Here is a 27,032-nt window from a genome sequence, read left to right as displayed (position 1 = left end):
CTTTCTGGATAGGGAAAATGTTCGATTGCTGCCCTGGCCAGCACATTCTCCAGATCTCTCACCAACAGAAAACGTCTGGTCAGTGGTGGCTCAGGTGAAGTGTGGTATGGTGTTGAAGCTTCATGGGCAGCTTGACGTGTACACGCCATCCAAGCTCTGTTTGACTCAATGCCCAGCGTATCAAGGCCATTATTACGGCCAGAGGTGGTTGTTCTGGGTACTGATATCCCAGGATCTATGCACCCAAACTGTGTGATAATGTAGTAAATATATTTGTCCAATGAATACCTGTTTATCATCTGCATTTCTTTTTGGTGTAGCAATTTTAATGGCCAGTAGTATAAAAAGACAATCTCGTCTTGATCTTTCAGGTTTACAGGTACTGTCGTGTCCGAATACGATCTCCATCTGCAGTTTATTTTTCTGAAACTTTTCAGTCGTCTGTGGCATTTCATATGGCTTCAGCAGTGCTCTTTACTACCTCTGAAATGACACGCTCTTTTACGATTTCGTTCGTCTTCTCTTGGAGGTTTCTTACTTGTGTTGTTGTTGTGGTCTTCAGTCCTAAGACTGGTTTGATGCAGCTCTCCATGCTACTCTATCCTGTGCAAGCTTTTTCATCTCCCAGTACCTACTGCAACCTACATCCTTCTGAATCTGCTTAGTGTATTCATCTCTTGGTCTCCCTCTACGATTTTTACCCTCCACGCTGCACTCCAATACTAAATTGGTGATCGCTTGATGCCTCAGAACATGTCCTACCAACCGATCCCTTCTTCTGGTCAAATTGTGCCACAAACTTCTCTTCTCCCCAATCCTATTCAATACTTCCCCATTAGTTATGTGATCTACCCATCTAATCTTCAGCATTCTTCTGTAGCACCACATTTCAAAAGCTTCTATTCTCTTCTTGTCCAAACTATTTATCGTCCATGTTTCACTTCCATACATGGCTACACTCCATACAAATACTTTCAGAAACGACTTCCTGACACTTAAATCAATACTGGATGTTAACAAATTTCTCTTCTTCAGAAACGCTTTCCTTGCCATTGCCAGCCTACATTTTATATCCTCTCTACTTCGAGCATCATCAGTTATTTTGCTCCCCAAATAGCAAAACTCCTTTACTACTTTAAGTGCCTCATTTCCTAATCTAATTCCCTCAGCATCACCCGACTTAATTAGACTACATTCCATTATCCTTGTTTTGCTTTTGTTGATGTTCATCTTATATCCTCCTTTCAAGACAGTGTCCATTCCATTCAACTGCTCTTCCAAGTCCTTTGCTGTCTCTGACAGAATTACAATGTCATCGGCGAACCTCAAAGTTTTTATTTCTTCTCCATGAATTTTAATACCTACTCCGAATTTTTCTTTTGTTTCCTTTACTGCTTGCTCAATATACAGATTGAACAACATCGGGGAGAGGCTACAACCCTGTCTTACTCCCTTCCCAACCACTGCTTCCCTTTCATGTCCCTCGACTCTTATAACTGCCATCTGGTTTCTGTACAAATTGTAAATAGCCTTTCGCTCCCTGTATTTTACCCCTGCCACCTTTAGAATTTGAAAGAGAGTATTCCAGTCAACATTGTCAAAAGCTTTCTGTAAGTCTACAAATGCTAGAAATGTAGGTTTGCCTTTCCTTAACCTTTCTTCTAAGATAAGTCGTAAGGTCAGTATTGCCTCACGTGTTCCAGTGTTTCTACGGAATCCAAACTGATCTTCCCCGAGGTTGGCTTCTACTAGTTTTTCCATTCGTCTGTAAAGAATTCGTGTTAGTATTTTGCAGCTGTGACTTATTAAACTGATAGTTCGGTAATTTTCACATCTGTCAACATCTGCTTTCTTTGGGATTGGAATTATTATATTCTTCTTGAAGTCTGAGGGTATTTCGCCTGTTTCATACATCTTGCTCACCAGATGGTAGAGTTTTGTCAGGACTGGCTCTCCCACGGCCGTCAATAGTTCCAATGGAATATTGTCTACTCCGGGGGCCTTGTTTCGACTCAGGTCTTTCAGTGCTCTGTCAAACTCTTCACGCAGTATCATATCTCCCATTTCATCTTCATCTACATCCTCTTCCATTTCCATAATATTGTCCTCAAGTACATCGCCCTTGTATAGACCCTCTATATACTCCTTCCACCTTTCTGCTTTCCCTTCTTTGCTTAGAACTGGGTTTCCATCTGAGCTCTTGATATTCATACAAGTGGTTCTCTTATCTCCAAAGGTCTCTTTAATTTTCCTGTAGGCGGTATCTATCTTACCTCTAGTGAGATAGGCCTCTACATCCTTACATTTGTCCTCTAGCCATCCCTGCTTAGCCATTTTGCACTTCCTGTCGATCTCATTTTTGAGACGTTTGTATTCCTTTTTGCCTGTTTCACTTACTGCATTTTTATATTTTCTCCTTTCATCAATTAAATTCAATATTTCTTCTGTTACCCAAGGATTTCTACTAGCCCTCGTCTTTTTACCTACTTGATCCTCTGCTGCCTTCACTACTTCATCCCTCAAAGCTACCCATTCTTCTTCTACTGTATTTATTTCCCCCATTCCTGTCAATTGCTCCCTTATTCTCTCCCTGAATCTCTGTACAACCTCTGGTTCTTTTAGTTTATCCAGGTCCCATCTCCTTAAATTCCCCCCTTTTTGCAGTTTCTTCAGTTTTAATCTACAGGTCATAACCAATAGATTGTGGTCAGAGTCCACATCTGCCCCTGGAAATGTCTTACAATTTAAAACCTGGTTCCTAAATCTCTGTCTTACCATTATATAATCTATCTGATACCTTTTAGTATCTCCAGGGTTCTTCCATGTATACAACCTTCTTTCATGATTCTTAAACCAAGTGTTAGTTATGATTATGTTGTGCTCTGTGCAAAATTCTACCAGGCGGCTTCCTCTTTCATTTCTGTCGCCCAATCCATATTCACCTACTATGTTTCCTTCTCTCCCTTTTCCTACACTCGAATTCCAGTCACCCATGACTATTAAATTTTCGTCTCCCTTCACAATCTGAATAATTTCTTTTATTTCATCATACATTTCTTCAATTTCTTCGTCATCTGCAGAGCTAGTTGGCATATAAACTTGTACTACTGTAGTAGGTGTGGGCTTCGTATCTATCTTGGCCACAATAATGCGTTCACTATGCTGTTTGTAGTAGCTTACCCGCATTCCTATTTTCCTATTCATTATTAAACCTACTCCTGCATTACCCATATTTGATTTTGTGTTTATAACCCTGTAGTCACCTGACCAGAAGTCTTGTTCCTCCTGCCACCGAACTTCACTAATTCCCACTATATCTAACTTCAACCTATCCATTTCCCTTTTTAAATTTTCTAACCTACCTGTCCGATTAAGGGATCTGACATTCCACGCTCCGATCCGTAGAACGCCAGTTTTCTTTCTCCTGATAACGACATCCTCTTGAATAGTCCCCGCCCGGAGATCCGAATGGGGGACTATTTTACCTCCGGAATATTTTACCCAAGAGGACGCCATCATCATGTAATCATACAGTAAAGCTGCATGCCCTCGGGAAAAATTACGGCTGTGGTTTCCCCTTGCTTTCAGCCGTTCGCAGTACCAGCACAGCAAGGCCGTTTTGGTTATTGTTACAAGGCCAGATCAGTCAATCATCCAGACTGTTGCCTTTGCAACTACTGAAAAGGCTGCTGCCCCTCTTCAGGAACCACACGTTTGTCTGGCCTCTCAACAGATACCCCTCCGTTGTGGTTGCACCTACGGTACGGCTATCTGTATCGCTGAGGCACGCAAGCCTCCCCACCAACGGCAAGGTCCATGGTTCATGGGGGGGGGGGGGGGGGGTTTCTTACTTAGGAATCCATTTTCTCGCCCAGTGTCGTGATGCGACCTTAGTACCTTTGGAAGGTGGCTATAATTTCACACCTTACGAGCACTCATCTACGTACTTTGCCGTGATTTACGACCGGAATTGCGGCCACTACCGTCGCAGGTTCGAATCCTGGTTTGGGCATGGATGCGTGTGACGTCCTTAGGTTGGTTAGGTTTAAGTAGTTCTAAGTTCTAGGGGACTGATAACCTCCAATGTTAAGTCCCATAGTGCTCAGAGCCATTTGAACCATTTGAACAACCGGAATTAGGTATCATTTGATAGGTTGTACATCGTACATACGAATAGTTAAAGAAGACTAACATTGTCACGTACACCTAGTAAATAGTTGTTAACGCTTATTGCATGAAAGTTGACAGAATGACTTTATTATCAAAACAGCGTAATGAATGGTTCAAATGGCTCTGAGCACTATGGGACTTAACATCTGTGGTCATCAGTCCCCTAGAACTTAGAACTACTTAAACCAAACTAACCTAAGGACATCACACACATCCATGCCCGAGGCAGGATTCGAACCTGCGACCGGAGTGGTCGTTCGGCTCCAGACTGTAGCGCCTAGAACCGCCTTGCCACTCCGGTCGGCGGAGATTTTATAGTTAGAACGGTTAGGCACTGTACTGTTGCGAACTTACACGATTCTGGACTTCGCCTCTAGGCAGGAATTCGTCGTTGAGTACGTAGCGTTCAGTGATTGAGAGCACTTCTTCTGCCTATACACACGTTGAGACGTTATCTGCTGTCCTTCTGGCTGGTAGTTCGCGTGTCACGTGTGTAGAACTCAGAGAGAGGAGAAGACAGTATTAGATTATACTAGTCAGAGGACCGCGTTCTACCATCCTAGTGATTGAAAGTGTTGTTTTTTTTATATTTTGTGGCTGGAGTTCTTCTGTCGTCACAGACGTGTACGAGAACTACCACTCCGACGCACCTGACGCAGTACATACGGTGATATTGCTAATTACTTCGGCTTATTAGGGCTATAAAGCCAAACAGCTGTGATCACGTAACTTTCATTTCTACTGATGTTGCACACCACTGTAGATCATCTTTGAAAAATAGTGTCTTTTAGTGTTTGGTACGTAGATAATGTCAGTCACCTTGCGTTAGTTATATTAGATCGCGTAGCCATAAAAAGGGGCAGAGTTGGGCAATTGATCAATCATATTAGGTAGGAAATTAATTTGTATCCCTTTATGTCCATTGGACATTGATATGTAAGCATTTGTAGTGTATAAAGGGGTTTTAATCTACAATAAATGTATAAGCAAAACCAACATTTATCATTTTGTAGTTACTAGTTCCCTTAATCATTCATTTATATTTATGTTGTATTTATACGTTAAAGTGCAAGAAGGAGGAGATAATATCACCATTAAGAGATCCTAAGATCTGCTTTAGGGGGTAGTCAGACAGGGCCAAATCTTCATTTTTACGTTCAGTACTTTCCGTTGTCCACATTCATTTTACACCCAGCTGAAGTAGCATCTTGGACCTTCTCCTGTGCTTAGTAATCTGCTTCTCTAACTTCGTGACTCTTGTACCTTAAGACGTAAGACTCTTTTGTGAAACAGCCCATCTGTCTTTTCTACTAGACGCTGCAGGTTGTTCTCAGTTTTTTTTTTGAAGAAATCTTCCATTGCTTTGTGCCGATCTTCGGCCAAGTTTTCCTTGTTCTCAAGGCGTTCTCTTATCTTTATATCACTATTGTCAAGACGTTCTTTTATTTTTTTGAAACTACGTCTACGATTTCTTGTTGCTGCGTTCTCACGTTGAACGTCATTCTTATCAGAAATTCCTTAAAATCAAACGGTGAGGTAGACGACGAACTCGGTAAAGGCCTGGGAACGTTTTGAATTGCTGGTGAATGCCCTGCGGCTTCAAAAGTTTGTGTCACCTTGACAAAGTCATGTTCTCACTCTCCTGCGTTATCTAACATGATTGGTCTACACTGTACTGAGCATCAAGCAAAATATTAAGCTGTGTCACGAGCAGTTTCACGATCGTGATGAACCAATTTGTCACTATCATTGCCTACACTTCGCTCCATCGTATCTAATTCACGTGCTCGTACACGAGCTTCTATCGACATCTCTAAAAACACAGTAGTAAACACGAAACCTGACAAAGTTATTCCTAAATTACAACGCAATAACGCATGAAAGAAACTGAAACATTTGAAACCCCATTCCCCGAAAATTAGCAACGTTGGAATGAACAATGATAGACTATACAAACGAACTCGTCTTCATTTTTTTCTAGGTGGGAGAGTAACACAGATTAGTATGTGTGCAGCGACTTAATCTAAGTTATTTATTCCTCTTTCGTAGATTATTGCTTAGGGCTTGGCTTCTGTATTAGAAACAAATAAGTTTAGGTTATGCAGTTCTGAAAATATTTAATGTTATAATATGCAAAACTGAAATTAAATTTCGACAATGAATGATCAAAAGATCGCCGAAATTCGGAATATCATGGCAACGGTCACCATAGTGAGTGAGGTGGCGTTTTTATGCTAGAGCTGTGCATACCCCTGAGATGCAACATTAAAGTAAGGTAATTAAACAAGTCACACAAGAAGTCACGCAAAGGATAACGTCTTATGCACGTTTTAGTTAAGGGAGGCATCTAACTATTAAATGAAAACGCACGCTTATAAAATATGCAACTTATTTTCCTTAAAGAGCATTCAAATGGGAAGTCTTCCACAAGATAACATGAATGCAAAGTTGAAGACAAAGTTATGTCTAATTCTGATCTTGGTACCAATTCTCATATCGCTTAATGAATGGTCAAGCGAAGAGCATATTAGAAAATGCTAATGAGAAGTGAACTTGGAAGATCAAACACCGTTCACAAATGCAAAGTGCATCCTGAAAATCAAACAACTAAGTGCGGTTATCAATTGCCAAAATTCTGACGCCGCAAAGTTAACAAATATCGCGCCCCTTGAATCATTCCATAGCAAAGCAAGCACTTCTGGCCGAATCTCACCAAATGAATTTCCAGTACTCGACTGCCTGCACGCCGTCTGTGAGGGACAGTTAGTTGCGTACTGGAACCATCTTCATGTGCAGCAAGCTAAGTGCCGGAATACCATTGTTCAGGGAGCGGATAACAGATTGCCTCATACCAGGAAATCTAATTTCTCTCTAAAGTTGTGGGAAAGCTCTAAGTCATACACCAATGATGGTAATGATTCTGAGAGCCCTCCAGTCTCCATGAAATTTCAAGATTTTGACACAGTACCAGCAAGAGTGAGCCTCTTTTTTTGTGGGCGTGGACACGGGCAGAGGATAACCATCTTTCTAGCTATGTTCCAGAGCAGCCGTTCAGATACTGTGTACTGCAGTTTCCACAGAAAACTCCCAGCCGCCGCTCTCTTTAAGTAATGGAAACATTTATCCAAGTTGGAACCACTGGGCTAAAAGCATTTCTCTGTCAAGGGATTTTATGATATTCTAACCTGGAATATGCTCAGTAATTCTACGACAAACAATGTTAAGGATACTGTTCTGTAACTTTCAATGACCGTTTCCTCTTTTTATATACGGGAACTGGCTGCTTTACTGATGCCTCAGCACTCCAAATACCAGAATTATTTTGTTTCACTGAGTACCACTGAGGCCAAAAGAAGCCAAGTAATTCACGCGAGATGTGTTGGTAGTATTTTAATCAACTAACATAAAAAGATAGATTAAAGCTGTTCACCGTAGTCATCATTCTATATAATAAATGACAAGTTCAAGAAACATAAGAAATTCAGATTTTGTCAGTGCAGAAAACAGTGAATAAATTTTAATGTGTTGTGAGTGCAACACTAAACACGAGATGAAAAGATACAATTGACTCATAGGGAAAAAGAGGTGCGCCGTCAAGTAGTTGCACAAAATAGTGACAAATTGATATTCATGCCGGTATTGACGGAAAAAGCAAAATTGTAAGGTCTGTTGGCCCTTGGATGAATGTGTGAAGCTGCAACGCAGTTTCATAATGCAGGTGGTGAGGATAGTAAACAGGGGTCCTTACGAATTTCATTCCGTGTACCTAGGTGGATAGTAACTATGCCTGGCAAACAGGCACACAGACGCGTGAATAATGTACGGTGATGTCAGTATTTAAGAGATTACATGTAGTTGGGCTCAAAGAAGTCGATTAATCGGCGAATCGCTCGACTTTGGAAGGGAGTGACGGCACTATTCGACGATGTTGGTAACAATGGGTGAACCATGGCCGAACACAGTGTCAAGGAGGAAGCGGCACACCTAGAGAGATGACTGAACGCGAGGACCGACCAATAATCAGAAAGGTACTGAGATCCCCGGAATCATCAGTTTCATCGATTCGACGTGCAACTGGTGCTTCAGTGACGACGAGGACCATTAACAGGCGGCTCACAGAAAGGCGGCTGAGCTCAGGGCGCCTCTTGCGCCGACTACCATTGTCCTCTCTACACCCAAAAAGCCCGTTTGTAGAGGCAGTGGACACACTTGACCTGGAATCTCATTGGCTGGAGTAGAATTGTCTTCATTAATGGGTCGCGCTTCGAACTGAGGCCTGATGACCAGCAAAGACGTGTCTGAAGATGCCCCAGACAACAGTGCCATACCAAACTGACATCTGCCCACCATACTGCCCAACAGACACGAATGATGGTCTGGTGTACCATGTCGTTTCATAGCGGGACCCCTTTGGTTGTCACCCACGACAGCTTCACAGTACAGCGGTACAATATTCTACACCCAAGTTTGTTCGATTCCTGGCCAAGTTGGGGATTTTCTCTGCCTGGGGACTATGTGTTGTCCTCATCATTTCATCATCACCATTTGTGAGAGTGACTAGCTTGGATTGTGAAAAGAAAATGGACTGTGTAAAAATTGGGACCTGGTACGGATGCTGCTGACCGCGCAGTTGAGCGCCCCACAAATCAAACATCATCATTACACCCAGGTTTGGCGCCCTTCATGGGAAGCCATCCTTGTCCGCCCGCATATGCCGAGAGTTTCTATCGCTCATCTTCGTGCTAACGAATGCCTACATAGGCCAGCAAGGTTGCCGGATCTCTCACCAGCTAAGAACGTTTGTAGCATTTTGGTCAGGGTCGTCCAGCCAGCTCGGTATTTTGACGATCTAATGCGCCAGTTGGACAGAATTTGGCAAGATATCCCTCAAGAAGACATCCAACAACTCTATCAATCAATGACAAACCCAATAACTGCTTGGATAAGGGCCAGAGGTGGACCAACGCATTATTGACTTTCTCAGTTTATGAAGCTTGGGTGTGGCATAAATCATCCAATTGTTCTGAAACAGTAGCAATGTTTTTACTTGTACATGCACATCACATCTACCGATGTTCGTACCATTTAGATAAATCCTTCGTGGTGTGTGGTACCTTCTTTTTGTTTTTGTCTTAGAGGATATTTCCGTAGTACTTCTGGGATCATATTAACCCGAGTCGTAGTAAGAGTGTAACGGAAGCCTGTGCGGCGTGTTGCAGTCTCGGCGGGCGTCTTCTCGGCGCAAGCAGCAGTCGGCCAGGGGCCGGGCGCCCGCGCTCCAGGCCAAGACGCACCTGGACGAGGCGGCCGGACACCTCAAGTCGGGCAACTACCACAGGGCGCTCACCGCCTACTCCAAGGTCAGTCCCTCGCGTCTACAGCTTACGGCGGACTGACACATATATGAATGGCAACTCGTACTGAAAAGCCGCGTATTCGATTGCGCGTAGAGACGCATGTCGAAAACCGGAAGAAAATATATGATTTGGATTAAGCGATCGCGGAGCACAATCCCTAATCGATCAATAACCCTGGGGATTGAAGTAGACAGTGTCGTTTCCAGCTGAGCCGTACTGGGATTCCGCATTAGCCTAAATCTCAACATTCATCACGGGGATTTGACCTACAGAAACCTTATTTAGATCCTAAAGTTTGATTCCGATCATTAATTTTACGACACGGGTGGACAATGTTTTCTTTGATGAAGTTCGAAACATGATAACCGTATAGCCACAAATTTAGGAATGCGTCCTCTCCGCGCTACTCTATTGTTACCTCTGCGTTGGGTAGTTACCAGAATAAAGGATATCATAGAATGTGGGAGTGTGATGCCCGTAAATATGAGTAAGATTACCCACTAATACGGACCCATCGGCAAACAGTAGCGCACAGAAACATACGAAGAAAATAACGAACTGTTTACCGAATAACAAATACTGTCTCTGATCATGATGCAGAGGATTACATAAATCGATAACTCGGGCTAGAAGTAAGATACAAATATGAAACTGGTGTCTAATTGTTTACAAAATATCAAAGTTTTTTTCAGCCATCAGTAAACTTCCACATGAGCACCCTTGGTAGCACGTAGCACATGATAGCATTTCGACCTCAAAGTCATATCGACGTGTACTGTCATTGGGCAAAAAGGCCCGAACGATTTGCACTTTGTATGCACGAATCATAAACGTTTGTGTAAAATGTTATGGAGAGAGCTTTTTGGCATCTGTAATTCACGTGGGGCCCTACGCACCGATTTCTTCGGACTTCGCAGAAAAGGTTCTTGGTCGACCAGACCTCGGAAGGTCAGCAACCGATCCTGTGGTCTTGAACTTCTCATAGCAGGCTTTAATGCTCTTGACATCAGGTGGATTCCTTCCAAATGGTGTCTGGAAGTGTCTCTACACTCTGGTTGGTGATCGTGTCTCATGGTACCACAGGACACACTGTGCCTTCTCCTGATTGGTTAACACGGCTGCTTGGGCACTGCACCTCATCCACTACTTACGTACCGCGAACCTAAAACAGAAAAAAACTTTGATATTTGTAAACAATTAGACACAAGTTTCATATTTGTATTCTACTTGTAGCCTGAGTTATCAATTTATGTAATCAGGGAAAGTCCTTTCGGACACCCTGTAGTGTTATAGGTACTGCGGGAATCAGTTAGAGTAGTTGATGATGCCAGGACGAATATTTTTAACTATACTCAGCGATAGACGGCCTAGGATGAAATTTATGATGAAGCAAATGCTGACATAAAATTTCATCTATTCCGTGATAAATTCCCATCATTATTTGAAAACAGCTTTGCACACAAGTTAATCAGAAAGCACATTAAACAGCTGTGTAAAATCCCTTGGAGCAGTACAGGGATTAAAGCATCGTGTGATAGGAAAAGGGGGTTGCATCTGTTTACAAGAATAAATAAAGATCCTATAGTAGTTCGACACTACAAAAACTACTAAAAATTACGAAGAAAAGTTATTAAAAATCAAGGACCATGTACATTACGTCAAAAATCAGTAAATCTGGCAACAAACATAAGGCTATGTAGAATGTAGTAAAACGAAAGACAGGCCAATAAGCCATAGAGCAGCGTAACATCGCTATTGAATGAAATGGAAGAGCTATAAATTATCAATCATTTGTAGCAAATATGTTTAATAATCATTTCTTAAATATAGCAGGAAACATAGCGAAAAACAGTCCAAGAGAAAAATCAAACGAGTATGTTGAACAAACAACTCACATAAAAATAAATCACATGGGTGTCACACTTGCTGCTCCTTTTTAGTATTAAGCAAATTATATATTCTCTCCAAAATAAAAGATGATCTTGATTTAGTAGGGTCTTCAACAGAATACTTCAGACTTGTTCCCATAAGATAAGCCCAGTCTTATCTGAAATATGTAATGCCTCAAAAACTCAAGTTATTTTTCCAGAGAGACTAATTTACGCTGTTGTTAAACCCCTCTTTAAGAAACGCGATAGGAGAGGTGTCAATAACTAATGATCCATTTCACTACTGACATCATCTTCCAATCACAGTTCGTATTTCAGAAGACTTTCTCAACTGACAATGTTATTTACACTTTCAGTTACCAAATTTCAGAAGCACTATGTAAAAAAATAACACCAGTTATTATTTTCTGTGATCTATCTAGAGCATTTGACTGCGTGAACCACAAAATTGTCCTGGATAAATTGAGGTTTTATAAAATTGATGGTATAGGAAAACTATGGATAATGCCACATCAAACTAAAAGAATGCAGAAAAATATACTTAATATTTGAAATAATGTAAGTGCGGGAGATTCGTCTGCCTGGGAAGAACTCTCTTATGGGGCTCCAGAAGTCTTCGTCTCTGATCCACTCATCTTTCTCATACATGTAAACGGCCTTCCCTCTAACATACAACGAGCAGAATTAGTCCATTTGCGGATGACACGAGTATTGCAATCAGTCGAGACATACATGTAGATAACTCGGTAAACATATAAAAATGTTCAGAAAAGTGTTTTTGAGTTGTTTTCCGCTCCGCGAAATGTCTCTCTTATCAGTCTCAACATTTCTCGTACGTTCTCCGTAAATTAGTATCATTTCAAGTTTTTCCTCTGTGGTTGCGACATTCATCGTCCACTTGCACTTCTGTTCTCCAGCTGATAGGTAGGTGTGCAGGCAATAAACACTGCGTAAGTATTGTAATGTTTAGTTAGGATCGCTAGCTGTTCTACGTCTGCACGATACCTGAGCTCCTATCACAGTGTACTGCCCGTTGTGATGCTACACGGCCACGATGGCGCGTCGAGTAGTCCTCTGTTTTGTATGTCGCAGGAATACTACGTTGCGAATGGGATTTACAATCAAGTTATCAAATACCGGCCTTACTTACCCTCGTAGTTTGGAGGTGGAGTTCCCCGTGCCTTCCGATATTCAAGGGCCATTGAGTAGCATACCGTAAATAAAGATTCTGTGCCCGTTTCTATTCCTCCGATTACAGCGCCATCTGTGACGAAACGAAGAAAATACTTGAGAAAAACTAGATTTTGTCGTAAAATCACAATCTGCAGTAAAAACCGGGGATTCCCATTAAAGATTTCAAAATTGGCCCCCGCCACCCATTCAAGGGGCGGGTTGGGATTAGACTTATAACTTTTTTTGATGCAATGTGTAGTTTTCCAGATAATTCTATGTGTTCAGTGAAAATAAACATCATTAGTTCTGTTTCTCTGGAGGGGCTGCACCAACGAATAGTGTAACACATGGTGCGGAAATAATAACTAATATGAAAACTCAAAATATTTACTTGTCCATGTTGATAAGAATCGAACTGGAGAAAACACATTTCCGAACTGCTAAAACAACTTTGACTACAGCTTAACCGTATACTTATTGCCTCATGAAGTTTATGGTAAATAAGCCACTGCAGTTGAAAAAGAACAATGATGCACATAATTACAACACCAGAAGAAATAATGATATTTATTACTCCACTTTAAAGTTCTCCTTAGCACAAAAAGAAGATGCACAGTGCCGCCATCAAAATTTGGTATGACTTTCCCAACGATATAAAATGTCTGCGAGACAGCAAAACTAAGTTTGAAAACACACTGAAAAGATTCTTCATAGACAACTCCTTCAGTTACGTAGACGAATTTTTTATTTTGTAATGTGTAAAAGGTGCTGGGTAGGAATTATTAACTGACAACAGTACTCAGAAATATAGATCAGCGTGTAGTCAAATTTACATAATTACGAATGTGTATATGAATGTAAAATGACTCGTTCCACATGATTACGATTAACGGTACAGTGATTCATGGAAAATGAAACTAACTAATTAACCTTCAAACGGCCCCGCTCAAATGCTACTTAATTGCCTTACATTCAAGTCGCCATCTCTGCAAGCGTTAAACATGAACATGGCGGTCCACTATTTTCGCACAACTTCAGACTGCGTGGTGGACACTCAAAAGCCGCTCGTGCAAACTGGCTTGTGTAACATATAATTTCCTGGCAGCGCTTATTGGCTACTTTGGACGCCAGAGTCGATATCCTGTGTCTAGGATACGGAATTAATTCTCCAGCCTGGAGATGATGGACCAGTTTTTTTCCCCAACCACTCTAAATGTGTTGTGTTCTGGCCCAACTTGGCAAGCTTAAAGACTTGCGACTGTACGCAACAGATATTTTCCAACACTTCCCGAAAAGAAATTTGTAAAGTTCTGACGGAAAGCAGCACTGTCCTGAAAAATGATATTGGAGAGATCAGGAAAGGCTAACTGAAATGGCCTTACTAGGCACGTAAAGACGACTGGCAGAAAGGTCGGGATGTACACTAATTTCTTGGCGAAGTTTTGGATTCGCGAAATCGGAAATCAACAAGCAGCCCTCGAGAGGGTAAGAAGCTAGCAGTGGACCGTGGCGAGGAAGGGGGCAGGGGGGGGGGGTTACATATACAAATCTGGTATCCTCAGTGATCAACCATGTGAAGGCATAAACTGTAATACAACTGCTGTATAGTTAGTTGACACCGAGAGACATTGCACGAGTCTTGTGCATAGTTAATTGCTATCATTACATAGTTAATTAATTGCACCACTTTTGAATCTTTATTTTTCGTATAAGAACTTTCTGTTAATCTATATCAGCCTTTAAACATCATTTTCTTTACTATTACAGTTTTAATCTTTGTATCATCTAATCAGACTATGAAAGGAAATGTTACGAAAGATTTCTGGAAAATCATGTTTTGGATACAGATCTATTTTCACTTTATTGAACAACCAGTTTAGGTCAGGTACCTATACAGCACGAGAAAAAGGCAAAAAATTTGCCATAGTCAGTAATTACGAAAACAATCATACTAATCAACGTTCTTGGCCTGTTTGTGTATTGTATCCTCAAACGAAGTTGACACTCGACGCGGTGGCTGCTGGGAGAGATCCTAAAGGCATCTGCCATATACAGTCGCTCCCATCAGACACCGCGTCGATTGTCAACTTTGTTTGGGCCTTCAATACTTACACAGTGACACCATTATTCAGATGCATAGATCGTAACTATTAAAAAGCAGCATGCCGTAAACCGACATTTTAAATCCAACTATAATACTGAGTTACATATTGTACACAGTTAGTAATGTGGCAAAGCACATGGGAAGAATGTAGTAGCATGTGATCTTCAGTCACAAAAATATCGACAAAGATGGCAGAATCATAACCAACACTAATACACGTGAATGAATAGCCTTAGAAGTGTAGTAACGCCTCTATCATTGAATCAATCATAGTAGTGTCTTCAGTTTTTCAGTCCTGTTAATTTGATGATTGAGTCAATGACAGGAAGGTTACCACATTTCAAGTTGGTACCTGTGACGTAATTTCTAAGAGTATTAATTTGTTCTATGTAGTATCTTTCGTTATGCCACTTCAGTCTTGTCATGTGCTTCGCCACATTACCTACTGTGTGCTGTATGTATCCTACTATTATGCTTGGGTCTAATATGTTGGTTTGTGGCATGACACTTGCAAATTAACAGTTATGATTTATCATGCGCCAGATTAACGATGTGACCTTGTAAGTATACAATAGATCAAGACTGGTGATTAGTATATGATGATTGTTTACGCAGTTAGTAACTGTGGCTATTTTTTTATCTTCCTCATAACGTATAGGAACATAAAGATGGTCCGTTTCTCACCTAAACTGGTTGTTTAATAAACTGAGGACAGAGATGTGTGCAAACCATTGATCTTCCTAAAATTTGTATAAGCTGTAAATCATCGTTTCCTCAAAATAGTGTTAGTGAAAGAGTCTACGACAAGCAGTATTTATTCTTGAGCACTGTCTCCCGCAGCCTTGTGTCGTGTTCCGTTCCATCTTCCACGCTAGAAAAAATTATTTCCGAAGTATGCCATTTGTGGCCTCTTATCTTCAAGTTGGCGGCCAGCCTTGGTTGAATGCACCACTACTTGCATTGTGAGGTTTTTTGGGAGAAACTATTAAATGAAAGAAGAAATCCGAAATTATTAGTTTTGATATGTAAATTATTGTTTCTCACTTTGTTTTTCTGCAGCAACTGTTTATACATAAAACTAGTACAGATTGCACAACTTTGATTAATCATGTCAGAAACATCAGAAATATAATTGTTTCACCATTTTACATGTAATACTCCTGTCTTTTCTGCACACGTGATATTATATCGCAAATGTTAATTTTATCAATATTTTTGCGCACACTCTTATTTCATCCATTGTAGATCTCATCACTGTTACCTTCCATCACACAATGAGTTTGCGTCGGTTCCCTATGGTGCATAAAACTGCATCGCTCGCTATAATCACGTGAACAGCCCACAGTGGTTGACAGCAACAAAATCACAAGTTCCTTTCACGTGGTCTTCGGAGAAGCGTAATACTTTTCTGGACAATTGTTTTCCTTACGCTACCTTTGAAATCAAACAGATATATAAAAGGGCTACTAATTTCAGGGGCAATTTTAAATATTTACTTATGTATAAAGATATTTAATAATTACGCATTTATAAAAATGCTAGGTTCATGTGAGGTTTTCGAGAATAAGGTCACGTTGCAAAAGGGCATTAGAAATAACTTGGAACAAATTAAAACCATATCCTGTTGAATGCGTCTCCTACACCGTTAATTATTTTAAACATGTAGTATATAAAAAACAATATACAGATTGAACCAATATTTGCAAACTCTAATGCAACAGTGAAATTCCTTGCGTACTAATAGTAAAAAAATAACTATAACAAAATTTCGTTGCGTATACACTCTGGGTAGAAAGCTGATGTAAAAGTAAGTAACACTGTAATCCCATATGCGACAAGTATCTTGTTTCAGTTCTGTGTAGCTGTCCTGCCCAATTAATGCAGTGTTGGATACTCGAGTTCGAGAGGTTGATTCCAGGTCTAGGTGTAATTTTTTTTATTTTCTAATTTTAGGCTGCATGGTATGGTATCTCACTTCTTAATCATTCTACAGCAATTACAGCAGGTGTTATACAAAACACGTGCATTTATTTAATACCAACACAGAAATGGGAATACAGTCATTATACATATTTCACTTTTAATGATGTGTTTTTCTTTAAACATTTACTTTGTTCTGTTACTACACCACTTAGTGCGTTCCGGTCCATTGTCAGCATTGTTGCCTTTCCCTTCCTATAAAGTAAATGAAAAGAATAAAACATCGAGACTCATTTTGCAGGATAAATTGTAGTGACGTGGAACGAGTCGTTGTACGTTCACATCGGAAATTAATTTGTGAGTGTGGTTGCATGTCGAACATTTCTAAGGTTTATTTTTAAATATATAGATGTGAGTTAGTAATTCCTACCCACTGACATTGCTATAAGAGAACTTCTTCTGCGGAATAGAAGCAGCTGTCAAGGAGCAAATTTTTCCGTTTTTTCAAATTTTATTTTGCTGTCTGTCAGACATTTTATAAAAAGAGTAATGAGTAAAATTTTTTGTTGCGTCATTATACACCACTTTTTTTGTTAAAGACAACCTTAATGTGAAGTAATGAATGTGCTTTTTCCTTCTGCTATTGTAATTGTGTACTTCGTTATTCTTTTTGAACTTAAGTGGCTAATTTACAACAAACTTCTTGAGAAACAAATATAGTGTGAAGTAGTAGTCAGAATTTCAACTCCTTAAACAGATTTCTATAACAGATTATTGTGGATGAGCAAAACCTATTATGGAATGAAAATATACAAAATATGTCAGCTTACTGATTTGTTTCTCTTCAGGATTTGCAGTGGTTTTAAATGTAAATGTCGCTAAGCTGTTTTAGAAGTTCTAAAATGTGTTTTTTTTTTCATTTTAGAGTATCATCAGCATGAAGTTCCCACCCTATTTATTACTCTCTCAACAGATGTTACCCTTATTGTTCGTGATACTTGGTGACTTTCCTACGACTATTCAGATCACACAGCCACATTGTCCAAGTGAATTTTGTAGCACTATTTCGTCAACTGCAGTCTAACTCAATTTTCAGTACACCTCTCTGTCTACTAGCTTTCATGCTTGCCTCTTTCATGTCCTTTACATTGTTTTTGGGCATTAGGACACCAATAGGTCTAGTTACCCATTTCACAGGTATACCAAACTCTGTTACGTTGATTATACTCCACGGATGCGCGCGGAAGAACTAGTAGCATGCAGTAATGCTAGTATTGTAGCTGTGGACGCGGTTCTGCCGAGAAAAGTTTAGAGACGCGTGATCCAGTGAGTCGCTGAATGTTTTGATGTGCTGAGAGATCTGTTTGAGCCTATGGTCTCAAGACTATGCATATTTTATGAAGCACATGGTGTTACTAATAGTGTATTTAAAATAGTACAACTGACTAATGTTACTGAATGTAAGATGTGTGTTTAATATGTCCACATTGATAAGTTCTGCAGTTATTTCTGTCCCCCGATGGGTAATTTATTTTTAACTGATTGTTGGTCTTCATGAACATCTGTGTCATGTCTGACAAATACACTGACAAATGCACTCGCCAGGTGGGGAGGAGGGAACGAAATGAAATTTCACAGGTTGAGAGTGTATGTGGTGTTTTTTCAGCTATTACAAAATCATTTCGTATTTACTGGGCAGTATGAGTTCACTTGTTAGTACGACAATGCACACCCTCTCGCCTGGATTCATGCACTAATTCAGTTTGGAAGCGTGTCGTAAAGCTGTTGTGTTCTTTCCTGTGGCAAGCTGCCCCACAACTGTTGTAAATGGTCCTAGATATCCTGTGTACTGGCACAGGGACGGAGGTGACGTCAGAGAATTTTTTCTCTTAAGGAATTTATGCACTTTGTAAGTACTGGAGGACTTGGATTGAGCGTGGGGGATGTACGGTACGTGATTTTGGGTACATCTCAACACAGACATCGCTGTATTAGAACAGTCCAAAGATGAGTTACTTTTTATTTCCAAATGCACAAGAAAATAAATAAAAAATTAATTGTTAATGATGTTTTAAGAAATTACTAACACTTATTCTCATAACTTCAAATGCTTTTTCCTCCTGTCGATAACTTCGTCAATATTTGTGCCTGTTAGTGACTGGGCACATCTATATTCTCTGCAAAGACGGTCTTCACCGAATGAAATTTTCGGATAGTTTCGCCGCAGTACGTTGTTGGTTCGGAATAAATGAGTGCTAGTGCCCGAGCACATGTTGCTGTGTCCACGTTTAACTGGGTCTGACCCTTGTCTATTCTATTGTTCTGTAATGTTAGTTCTTGTGTACTTATTTTCCCTTAATTTTTCGCAAACAAGGGCCTACTATGGTCAACGGAGAAGGCTGTGAAATCTGGGACCTAGCCTTACTTCACTGTATGGGTGGTTTCGGAAAGTCGATTTCACCCCTTCAGTCTTCCCCCGTGAGAACTTATCGTCTCTTACATCTAACGCAGCCAAATGGCACTTGCTTCAGTATAAAATGGATACGAATTACAATACCGATGTGTAACGCCATCCGATTAAATAGCACAGTTCCACTTTTATTTCTTAATTTATATTCCCTTGTATGCAGATCGACGTAGCCAACATGAGCAGCAATCCTCGTGATAAGGGCCGACACTACGCAATTACCAGAGCAAAGCGCAAAGCAAAAGATGAAAAGGAAAAAAAGAAAAAAAAAGACCAAACTGTTATATCAAAGGCACATAATCTGTCTGAATTTTTAATGTTCAAAATATATCGCTGAATCTAAAGAAACTAAACCAGAAAATATGGAAGATGATGACAGTAGACCCACTATAAAATATTTATTGGGTTCTGCAATTATTTTCCCGATGTAGCCACATAGTCTACACGTGATAATATAGTTTGACGGGCAGCAAGTCTTCCCATATCAGCTAAATCGTCTTCCAGCCAAGGAGTCGTTAAAAGCACGGTAAGCTCACTCGCCCTTGAAATGTATTGCTCAAAACAGAGACGTGGAAATTACGTGGTAGTGATGTTATTATTTATTCTATGAACAAAGCGAAAGTAAATTGTATTCCACCGATATTGGCGAATAGTCTAGCAACTTTCATCGAATTTATTGAATTACGAATGGAAAGCACTTCACATAGGAAAGCGATAATTTCATTATTAGTTAGCAAAAACAAGGATGTGATTATCGATTCTCAACTTTTGAATTAAACTGTCGAACAAAATTGTCGACGTACACCCTTAGAACAAATTATTGCAGTTATAACATTTTTAGCAGGACTATGTCTTGCGCTTCAGAGTGATGGAATTGTTGGTAACCTCACAATGGAAATTGTTTAGATTTATTAGAATTAACTGCAAAATTTTACCTTTTTCTTGTCCAGAATATATTTACTCATGTAAATAAAGGAAAGGGACATACGTCATATTTGTCAGAAGCAACGTATTAGGAGTTTATACATCTAACTGCAACAAGTATACGGGATCACTTTATTTGCCAGATTAAGAGATGTAGATGTTATTCTATTTTAGTAGACTTGAAACGTCCCCTTAGAAAAATTAATGAATGACTGTTCTGATAAACCTCTTACATTATTTGCTTTTCAGACAGCTGAGCAAAACTGAACGTATTCAGACATTACTCTCTTTACTTATTCTGATCAACACTAAACTGACACACAATATTTTTAGCGCAACGCAATCTGACTTTCAAAAATCCCTACAAAAGAATGGCCCTGACTAACAATAACCTATACCTTTCATGAATGACTTACCTCACAAAAATCTTCGTTACTCAAACTACTGCAATACAGCGAGAACTAATACTGCCAGCTAAATAAAAGATTCTAACTACTGAAGGCACTAACTACTGATAGGCATAGTTAGCAAATGAAAGATTTTGATAGAGAACAAACAATGTATTTACCTTAATAGTGTTCAAAAGTCATAATATATATACCAGTTCATGACATCCAGTCTTACAAATTTACTCTTTCTGTCAGACACATGTCCAGATCATTCGCTCTCAAAACTCCGCCATCTCACTCCCCACATCCACCACTGCTGGCGGCTCACCTCCAACTGCTCAACGCTACGCACTGTTAACATCAAGCTGCCCAACACTACAATATCAAACAACAGTGCAAACCAGCCACAGACTGCACACAGTACAGCCAGTGATTTTCATACAGAGCGCTACGTGGCGTTACCAATAAAAAACCTAAACAGCCTACTTACATAGCCCCCATGCTCCCCACTAAACATTTTACAAATTGTTTTGGGCAGTGGCCAATACAGATTTGAAAATTTTTTTCATAATTACAATCACAAAGATATTAAATGCACACACTTATTGATATACTGTTGGTCAAAAGCAAAGATTTTCTCACATTCCATAAAGACAGTCCTGACCTTTCATCACAGTAAAATTGCAGTGTTTTTCTCTAAGTCTGAGCAGTAACAGAAAATGCACACGGAAGTAGTGGATTTCGATGCAGTCTCGAAGAAGTAGTGTTGTCCTTCCAACGGAAAGACAGTGCTGACTCTTGACATGCAGACAGGTAATGGACCACAACAGAGCAATCCCACAGCAGAGTCAGTCGAAGTTTTGAAGAATATTGGTAGATAGGTCATCACAGAGCAGACCCACTGTAGTCCTGGTAGAGGTATGGCACTGGTGGGCCACCAGAGGTGCAGACCTACTGCAGTCCTTGTAGAAATAATGGTATTGGTGGGTCATCAAAGGTGCAGACCCACTGCAGTCCTTGTAGAGATGGCTAGCAGCCACCTGTTGCGACTGTGCAGGGATTCAAACACCATTGAAGAGTCTTGCGGACAATATAGCAAGTCCATAACCACCACTTGTGCACTCACAAAGTTTTTGGAATTGTCCTTAGAACCAGCAATGCTGATAACCAGTCCCTTGCTGAATTATTAACACACGTGCAAGCACTAACAGTCCCAACTTCTCACATACTGTGCATATATTATGACCAACAGAAATGTGTGCACTGAAATGAATGCTTACAAGTTACCTAATTTGATGAACTGGTGTCAATTACAATTTTAAATTTACGACATGAGAATACAATTACAAAGGTACAAAATACGTCATTAAAGAACATAACAGTACAGATAACGTTTGTAGTAACACAGGCTTTACAAAAGAATAGAAATAAACATATACATCAGTGTTACAGCAATGATGACATAAGTAAATATATAAAATAATGAGAATAGTTTTCGAAACATTAATTTCACATATGAGGATTGAAACAGAACAGAATTAATAATGTCTATAAACATTTTTACAAAGAAAATAACATATTATTAATGCAAATTGTATTTGATGATAACAGTATTCCTCATCATAGTGAATATAGCTGAGTATTAGAAAAATTCTACAACATAAGTCTTATCAGATAAACACATATAGACGGGAAGAACACAAATACACAAGGTACACAGACACATAGTGGAATGACACAAAAGGACAGGACAGGGTTTGTTTTCAGTATGATATTTGGAACTGCAGTCCAACCCAAAACTTCATTTCATAGATGTTTCCTCTTATTTCACTTTTAGTATATCTTGTCAATGCATTTCTTCCAATTCATCACAACTCATTCTCTTATATAGCCTACTCCCTCTTAAGCTAACTTAAATCTACTGAGCTCAGATGCTAAACTAAGGGATGAAGCAATGCAGCAGCACAAAACAATTAACACAAACAGCAATGACAAAAAAATGCAAATTGGCAAAGCAAGCAGCAGTATATCTAAATTAGCAAAGCAAATGCAACATTACAACTAATATGAGGTACAGCAACAAGAAAAATAAATCAGTAGTAAAACTGACTTAACAGAGTAATAGATGGTGAAATTCAGTAGCACTATGCCTGGCAAACAGCAGCAGCAAATGCAGTAACTTATATCTAAACATGACAAAGCTCAAGCAGAAGAAATATTACACTAAAGATGGCCATTTCTAATACCTATGTCACATCTTAACACTATAGTGATGCATCACGATAACTTACTCTAGCACACAACTTACCAAGTCATTGACAAAAATTATGTATGCTATTCCTGTGAAGTGGAAATGTATTTTTGTGCTCCCTCGTTTTTTGGAAGTAGATCGTAAAATTATTATTTACTGGATCTGTAGGCATAAAATATCTATATTAGTACATCTATTAAATTTTATTTTAACCAATGCTGCAGTGCAACTAGAAACTAGATATTAAACGAAATGAGCAAATATATACAAAGCAATGTGTGAAACGTCATTCACTAGGCAAATGGCGTCTCCAAAGGTAGTAAAAAAATCTCTCAACTAGAAAGGCAATAGATGTAAAAATATTTCTCATCATTTCATTAGGCATTTTAGTAAATATCATAAATTAGGAGCTCCACAGTATAATCATATGTTTTCAAGTTTGAGCGTGTCGTATTTGCGATGCTTTCTACAAAGAAATGTCAATAGTGGAGATAATGGCCTCTTTTTTTCTCCACCTAATGGCTTTCTTTTTTCAGGCGATTGGCACAGCTGGGCGTCCACAACGCATTAAGTCAAGGTTACCTAACTTTCTTACTGAAATATTTACGACAGCAGTGACATTCTCATATAAAAAAATTTCACAGGTTGAGAATTTGCGTTACAAATGTGTAGAAACAAAATCCTATAAATATAACAGTGTCCAAAAAGTTTCGCCGGCATTGTGGTACATTTACGCATGTACAGACATTTCATAACGCTTAAGGTACAATTCTTGGTTTCCAACCTCCTTTTTCACAAATCAGAGTCGCCAACCACTACTCATTATTCCTTACCTTATTATACATATACATATTCGTCGACATGTCAATCTTGCATCGAGACTTCAATCTTTCATCATAATAAATATGTAGCATAATCAGATTCCTCATATAGCATCAGCTTATTGATCATAAACATACCTCAACAGCATAATACACATTGTCATCGTAATAATAACATCATAACACCTCAGTCAAATCTCAAGAACGTCGTAACTTTCTGCAATAATTTCAAAACCTAAAAAAAAAAAAAAAAATTCTCTGCTCATTTCAGTAGTATCATCTACCTCAAATGTACTTTAAAAATCATGATCCCATACCAAATACGTCATTCAATGCTCTCATAGTATCACAATGGTTCCAAAAAATATGAACAGTTCACACAGTGCAGACAAAATATAATTTCATAAGTGTGAAATTATCCAACTGTGTAATTGCGTAAACATGTGTCACTGACATAGTAAAAAGAATGTTTGTTTCTCTGTTAAATAATCAGACAGCTGTGTAATTCTGTGTTAGAGGAATATCGTACCGATGTGTAAAGTTGTATAAGCAAAAACAATATTAGCTAGGGCTCATTGTGCTTGTCAAACACATGGTACACAAAGTAAGCGTGTACCCCTGAGGATTAATGTAACTATACCCTCAGGTGTTACAGATTACAGCAATAGAATGAAATGTATCACGGAAAACTTTTTTTGTAATTCAAAAATCTTTAAATATAAATGCTTTAACTACAAAATTAATGACTCAAATAGGTGTACTGCCGCCCTAAATTGTGCGTCTTGTTGTAACATAATCACTGTCATTACTTAAGGGTAAAAAATGTGCCAAGTGTCGTAATTATTGTCGTCCGTCAGCAAAGTTATGTAGAAGTCAATGTACTTACCTCGTAATAAACAAAAGTGAAATGCTATGCCTATAGATATCGTAGTTATTACGCTTATTGCCGTGATGAAGTGAGTACTGTACTGTAACGTACTGTTGTGCTACGGAAAAGACTATCTCATTTTAGCTATACCACAAAGTTGCCACTAAAACATGTTTTACTTTCCAGAATAATACAGAAAAACTGTGCAGATATAAAACAGATACACCGCAAAAGCAACAATGTAAATTGTGTGACATATTAGTAGCGCCATGATATAATCGTGTAACTATCTAAGAAACCAAATGCCAAGTCATATTTAATCTCACAGAATGTACTTCAAATAAAGAATATCTTTTCAAGTAAACCAAAATGTTGCATTAAAATCTCATTAGCAATATATGTTCTAAGTATGTAAGGCTTATAGTCGTTGCATAATCAAGCAACTAATAAGCAAGAATGTACACACACAATAACACTTTGTCGTCTGTTCACTGTAACAATGCATTCGTAATTACTGTCTAAATATGTTCCCTAGGTTCTAGACTGGATAGTTGATTTTAAAACATAGTTGCATGTTAACAGTTTCTAAGTGTGTCAAAGAGTACTAGTAACGTGAAGTGAAAAATTTTGTAGCAAAGAGTAAGTTAAAAAAACAGATTATCTCTCAATAAACGGCTTTACATGTGAAACGTGGTGCAATCCTTTACTCTTCCTAGTATGCAGAGTTTCAACTTGAATGCAATTATCGTGTGGTATACGTCGGTAAAGAATACTGGAATTTTTCTGAAGGTTAGCGTCTATGTTATTTTTCTCTGAGGCAGCCGGCGCACGTGGCTGCCTGCAGTGCGAGTCATTGTCTGTCTCTTTGTTGGCACACGTCGTTATTGGGATTTGGAGATCTAACTTCTGCAAATTTACCTTGTCGAGAGGGCCCTGCCCTGTTTGAATCCCGCCAGTTCTGATGAAATTCAGATCTGTCGTTTTGTCTGTAGTTTACGTAGTTTCTTTTTTGGCGGTCATGTGGTGGAGAATTTCTCCCGGAATCGTAACTGCACGGTGGACCGTTGCATCTGAAGTTATTCTGTCTCCCTTGATAATAATAATTTTGGTTCCCATATTGTCTGTTTCTCTGATTGTCTCTGTGATAGTCATTACCGCAGAGAGGTGATCTTTCCCTGGAATTCTTACTACTGTGCCAACGGTTCTCATAGTGGCGGTGTCTGTTTTGGTTACTATATACATTGTAAGAATAGCCTTGTCGTGTCCATTTATTATTTCTGTCATCGCGGAATTGTGACGGATGTGACCTGTAATTGTTGTGTTCCTGTTTTCGCGTTCCGCGATTGTCAGTGTCAATTTCCAATGCTTGTAACAGTCCCTGAAAAGCTTCAATGTCGTCTTTGCAACGTCCTGCCAAAATAATATGTCGTAAATGTTCAGGCAATTTGATTAAGCAAATGCGGATGAATTCTGAGGGGCTGTATGGGTTCGAAAGATACTGATTCTTATGTAACATGTCTTCGAAATATTTGACAAGACTGGAAAATTCAGATTGTTCGAAATGTTTCATCATTATGATGCTATGTTTTACTCGGTCTTGAGTAGCTTGAGACCAATATGCTGAGAGGAAGGCATGATAAAATTCTCCTTCACTGTGACAATCGTGAATGACCGATAGCATTCTTACAGCTGGTTCATTCGCTAAGTAGCCACACACAAATTCTAACCTGTGCTCCAATGACCAGTTGGGAGGAAAACAATGAGAGAATTGATGGAGCAATGCTTGTGGATGAATGTCGTTGCCAGAATTCTTAAATGTTTTGAATTTACGTGTAGTAATGAACAGCTTATAGTCAAAATCATCATGTCGGCGAGTCGCATATCGGTCATTGTTACTTCGTTTCGGCGGCTCCATCTCAAAATTCGGTGTACCTTGCCAATTTCTTTCATAACTTCCAAAGTGCCCTGTGTTATTATTTTGTGGCTGTTACGTATTTCTGTGGCCCTCTTCCCGTATTGGAGCGCGAGTGTCCTCTGAAATATGTAATTCTTGTATTACCCGTGTCAACTGATCTTGTACTTCCCGGATTTCTCTTTTGTACTGTGTATTGATTTGATTTTGATTTTGTTTGAACTTTCTAATTTGTTCACACTCTTCTGTGTCAGTGAAGGCTATGGGTCTTGTGTCATTCAGATCATCATCTACCTTTGTAGATAAGTTAGTGAACTGATCCGAAAGTTCGCTGCTTTTTCCGGTAGTGAACTGAATTCCTCAGTGTGTTTTTCTTAACCAAGTTTCAGAGTGTCCATTTGTGTTGAAATCGTATCTACTGTGTCATTTAAGTTTTCCTGAGTTTTTGCAAGTTGCGTAACTGAATCAGTAGATGCAACTGAGTCAATTTTAGCTTGCAAGGTGTCGTGATTTTCATGAACAATAGTTTGCAGTTCTTTTATGGCTGCTTCGTGATTCTGTAATGCATTTTTATGACGCAAAAAAATAGGTTGAAAATGCTCGCAAATTTGTGTTTTTACGTCATTACAGACTTTTTCACATTCGATTTTAAGTAACTCAGCAGTTAAACCTTCACGTGTTTGTTCAAGCGTTTGTTCCATTGAGTCTAACTTTTGAAGCTGTTGCTGTGTTTGTCTCTGGTGTTGTTCCATTGAGTCTAACTTTTGAAGCTGTTGCTGTGTTTGTC

At 39.3% G+C, this 27,032-nt stretch overlaps 1 protein-coding gene across 1 annotated transcript in view; it reads left to right on the top strand.

Annotated features, from left to right (window-relative positions):
* The window catches only part of LOC126456067 (outer dynein arm-docking complex subunit 4-like), a 402,992-nt gene that overhangs the window by 196,530 nt on the left and 179,430 nt on the right, over nt 1-27,032 (top strand). Inside the window, exon 2 of the mRNA XM_050091822.1 lies at nt 9,390-9,530. Within this exon, the coding sequence (XP_049947779.1) occupies nt 9,390-9,530 (141 nt within the window). The remainder of the gene's footprint in view (nt 1-9,389; nt 9,531-27,032) is intronic.

This window comes from Schistocerca serialis, chromosome 2 (genome assembly GCF_023864345.2).
Source record: "Schistocerca serialis cubense isolate TAMUIC-IGC-003099 chromosome 2, iqSchSeri2.2, whole genome shotgun sequence".
Classification (NCBI taxonomy): domain Eukaryota; kingdom Metazoa; phylum Arthropoda; class Insecta; order Orthoptera; family Acrididae; genus Schistocerca; species Schistocerca serialis.
Note: the sequence above shows the minus strand (reverse complement) of the source record. Positions and strands in the feature narration are given on the sequence as shown.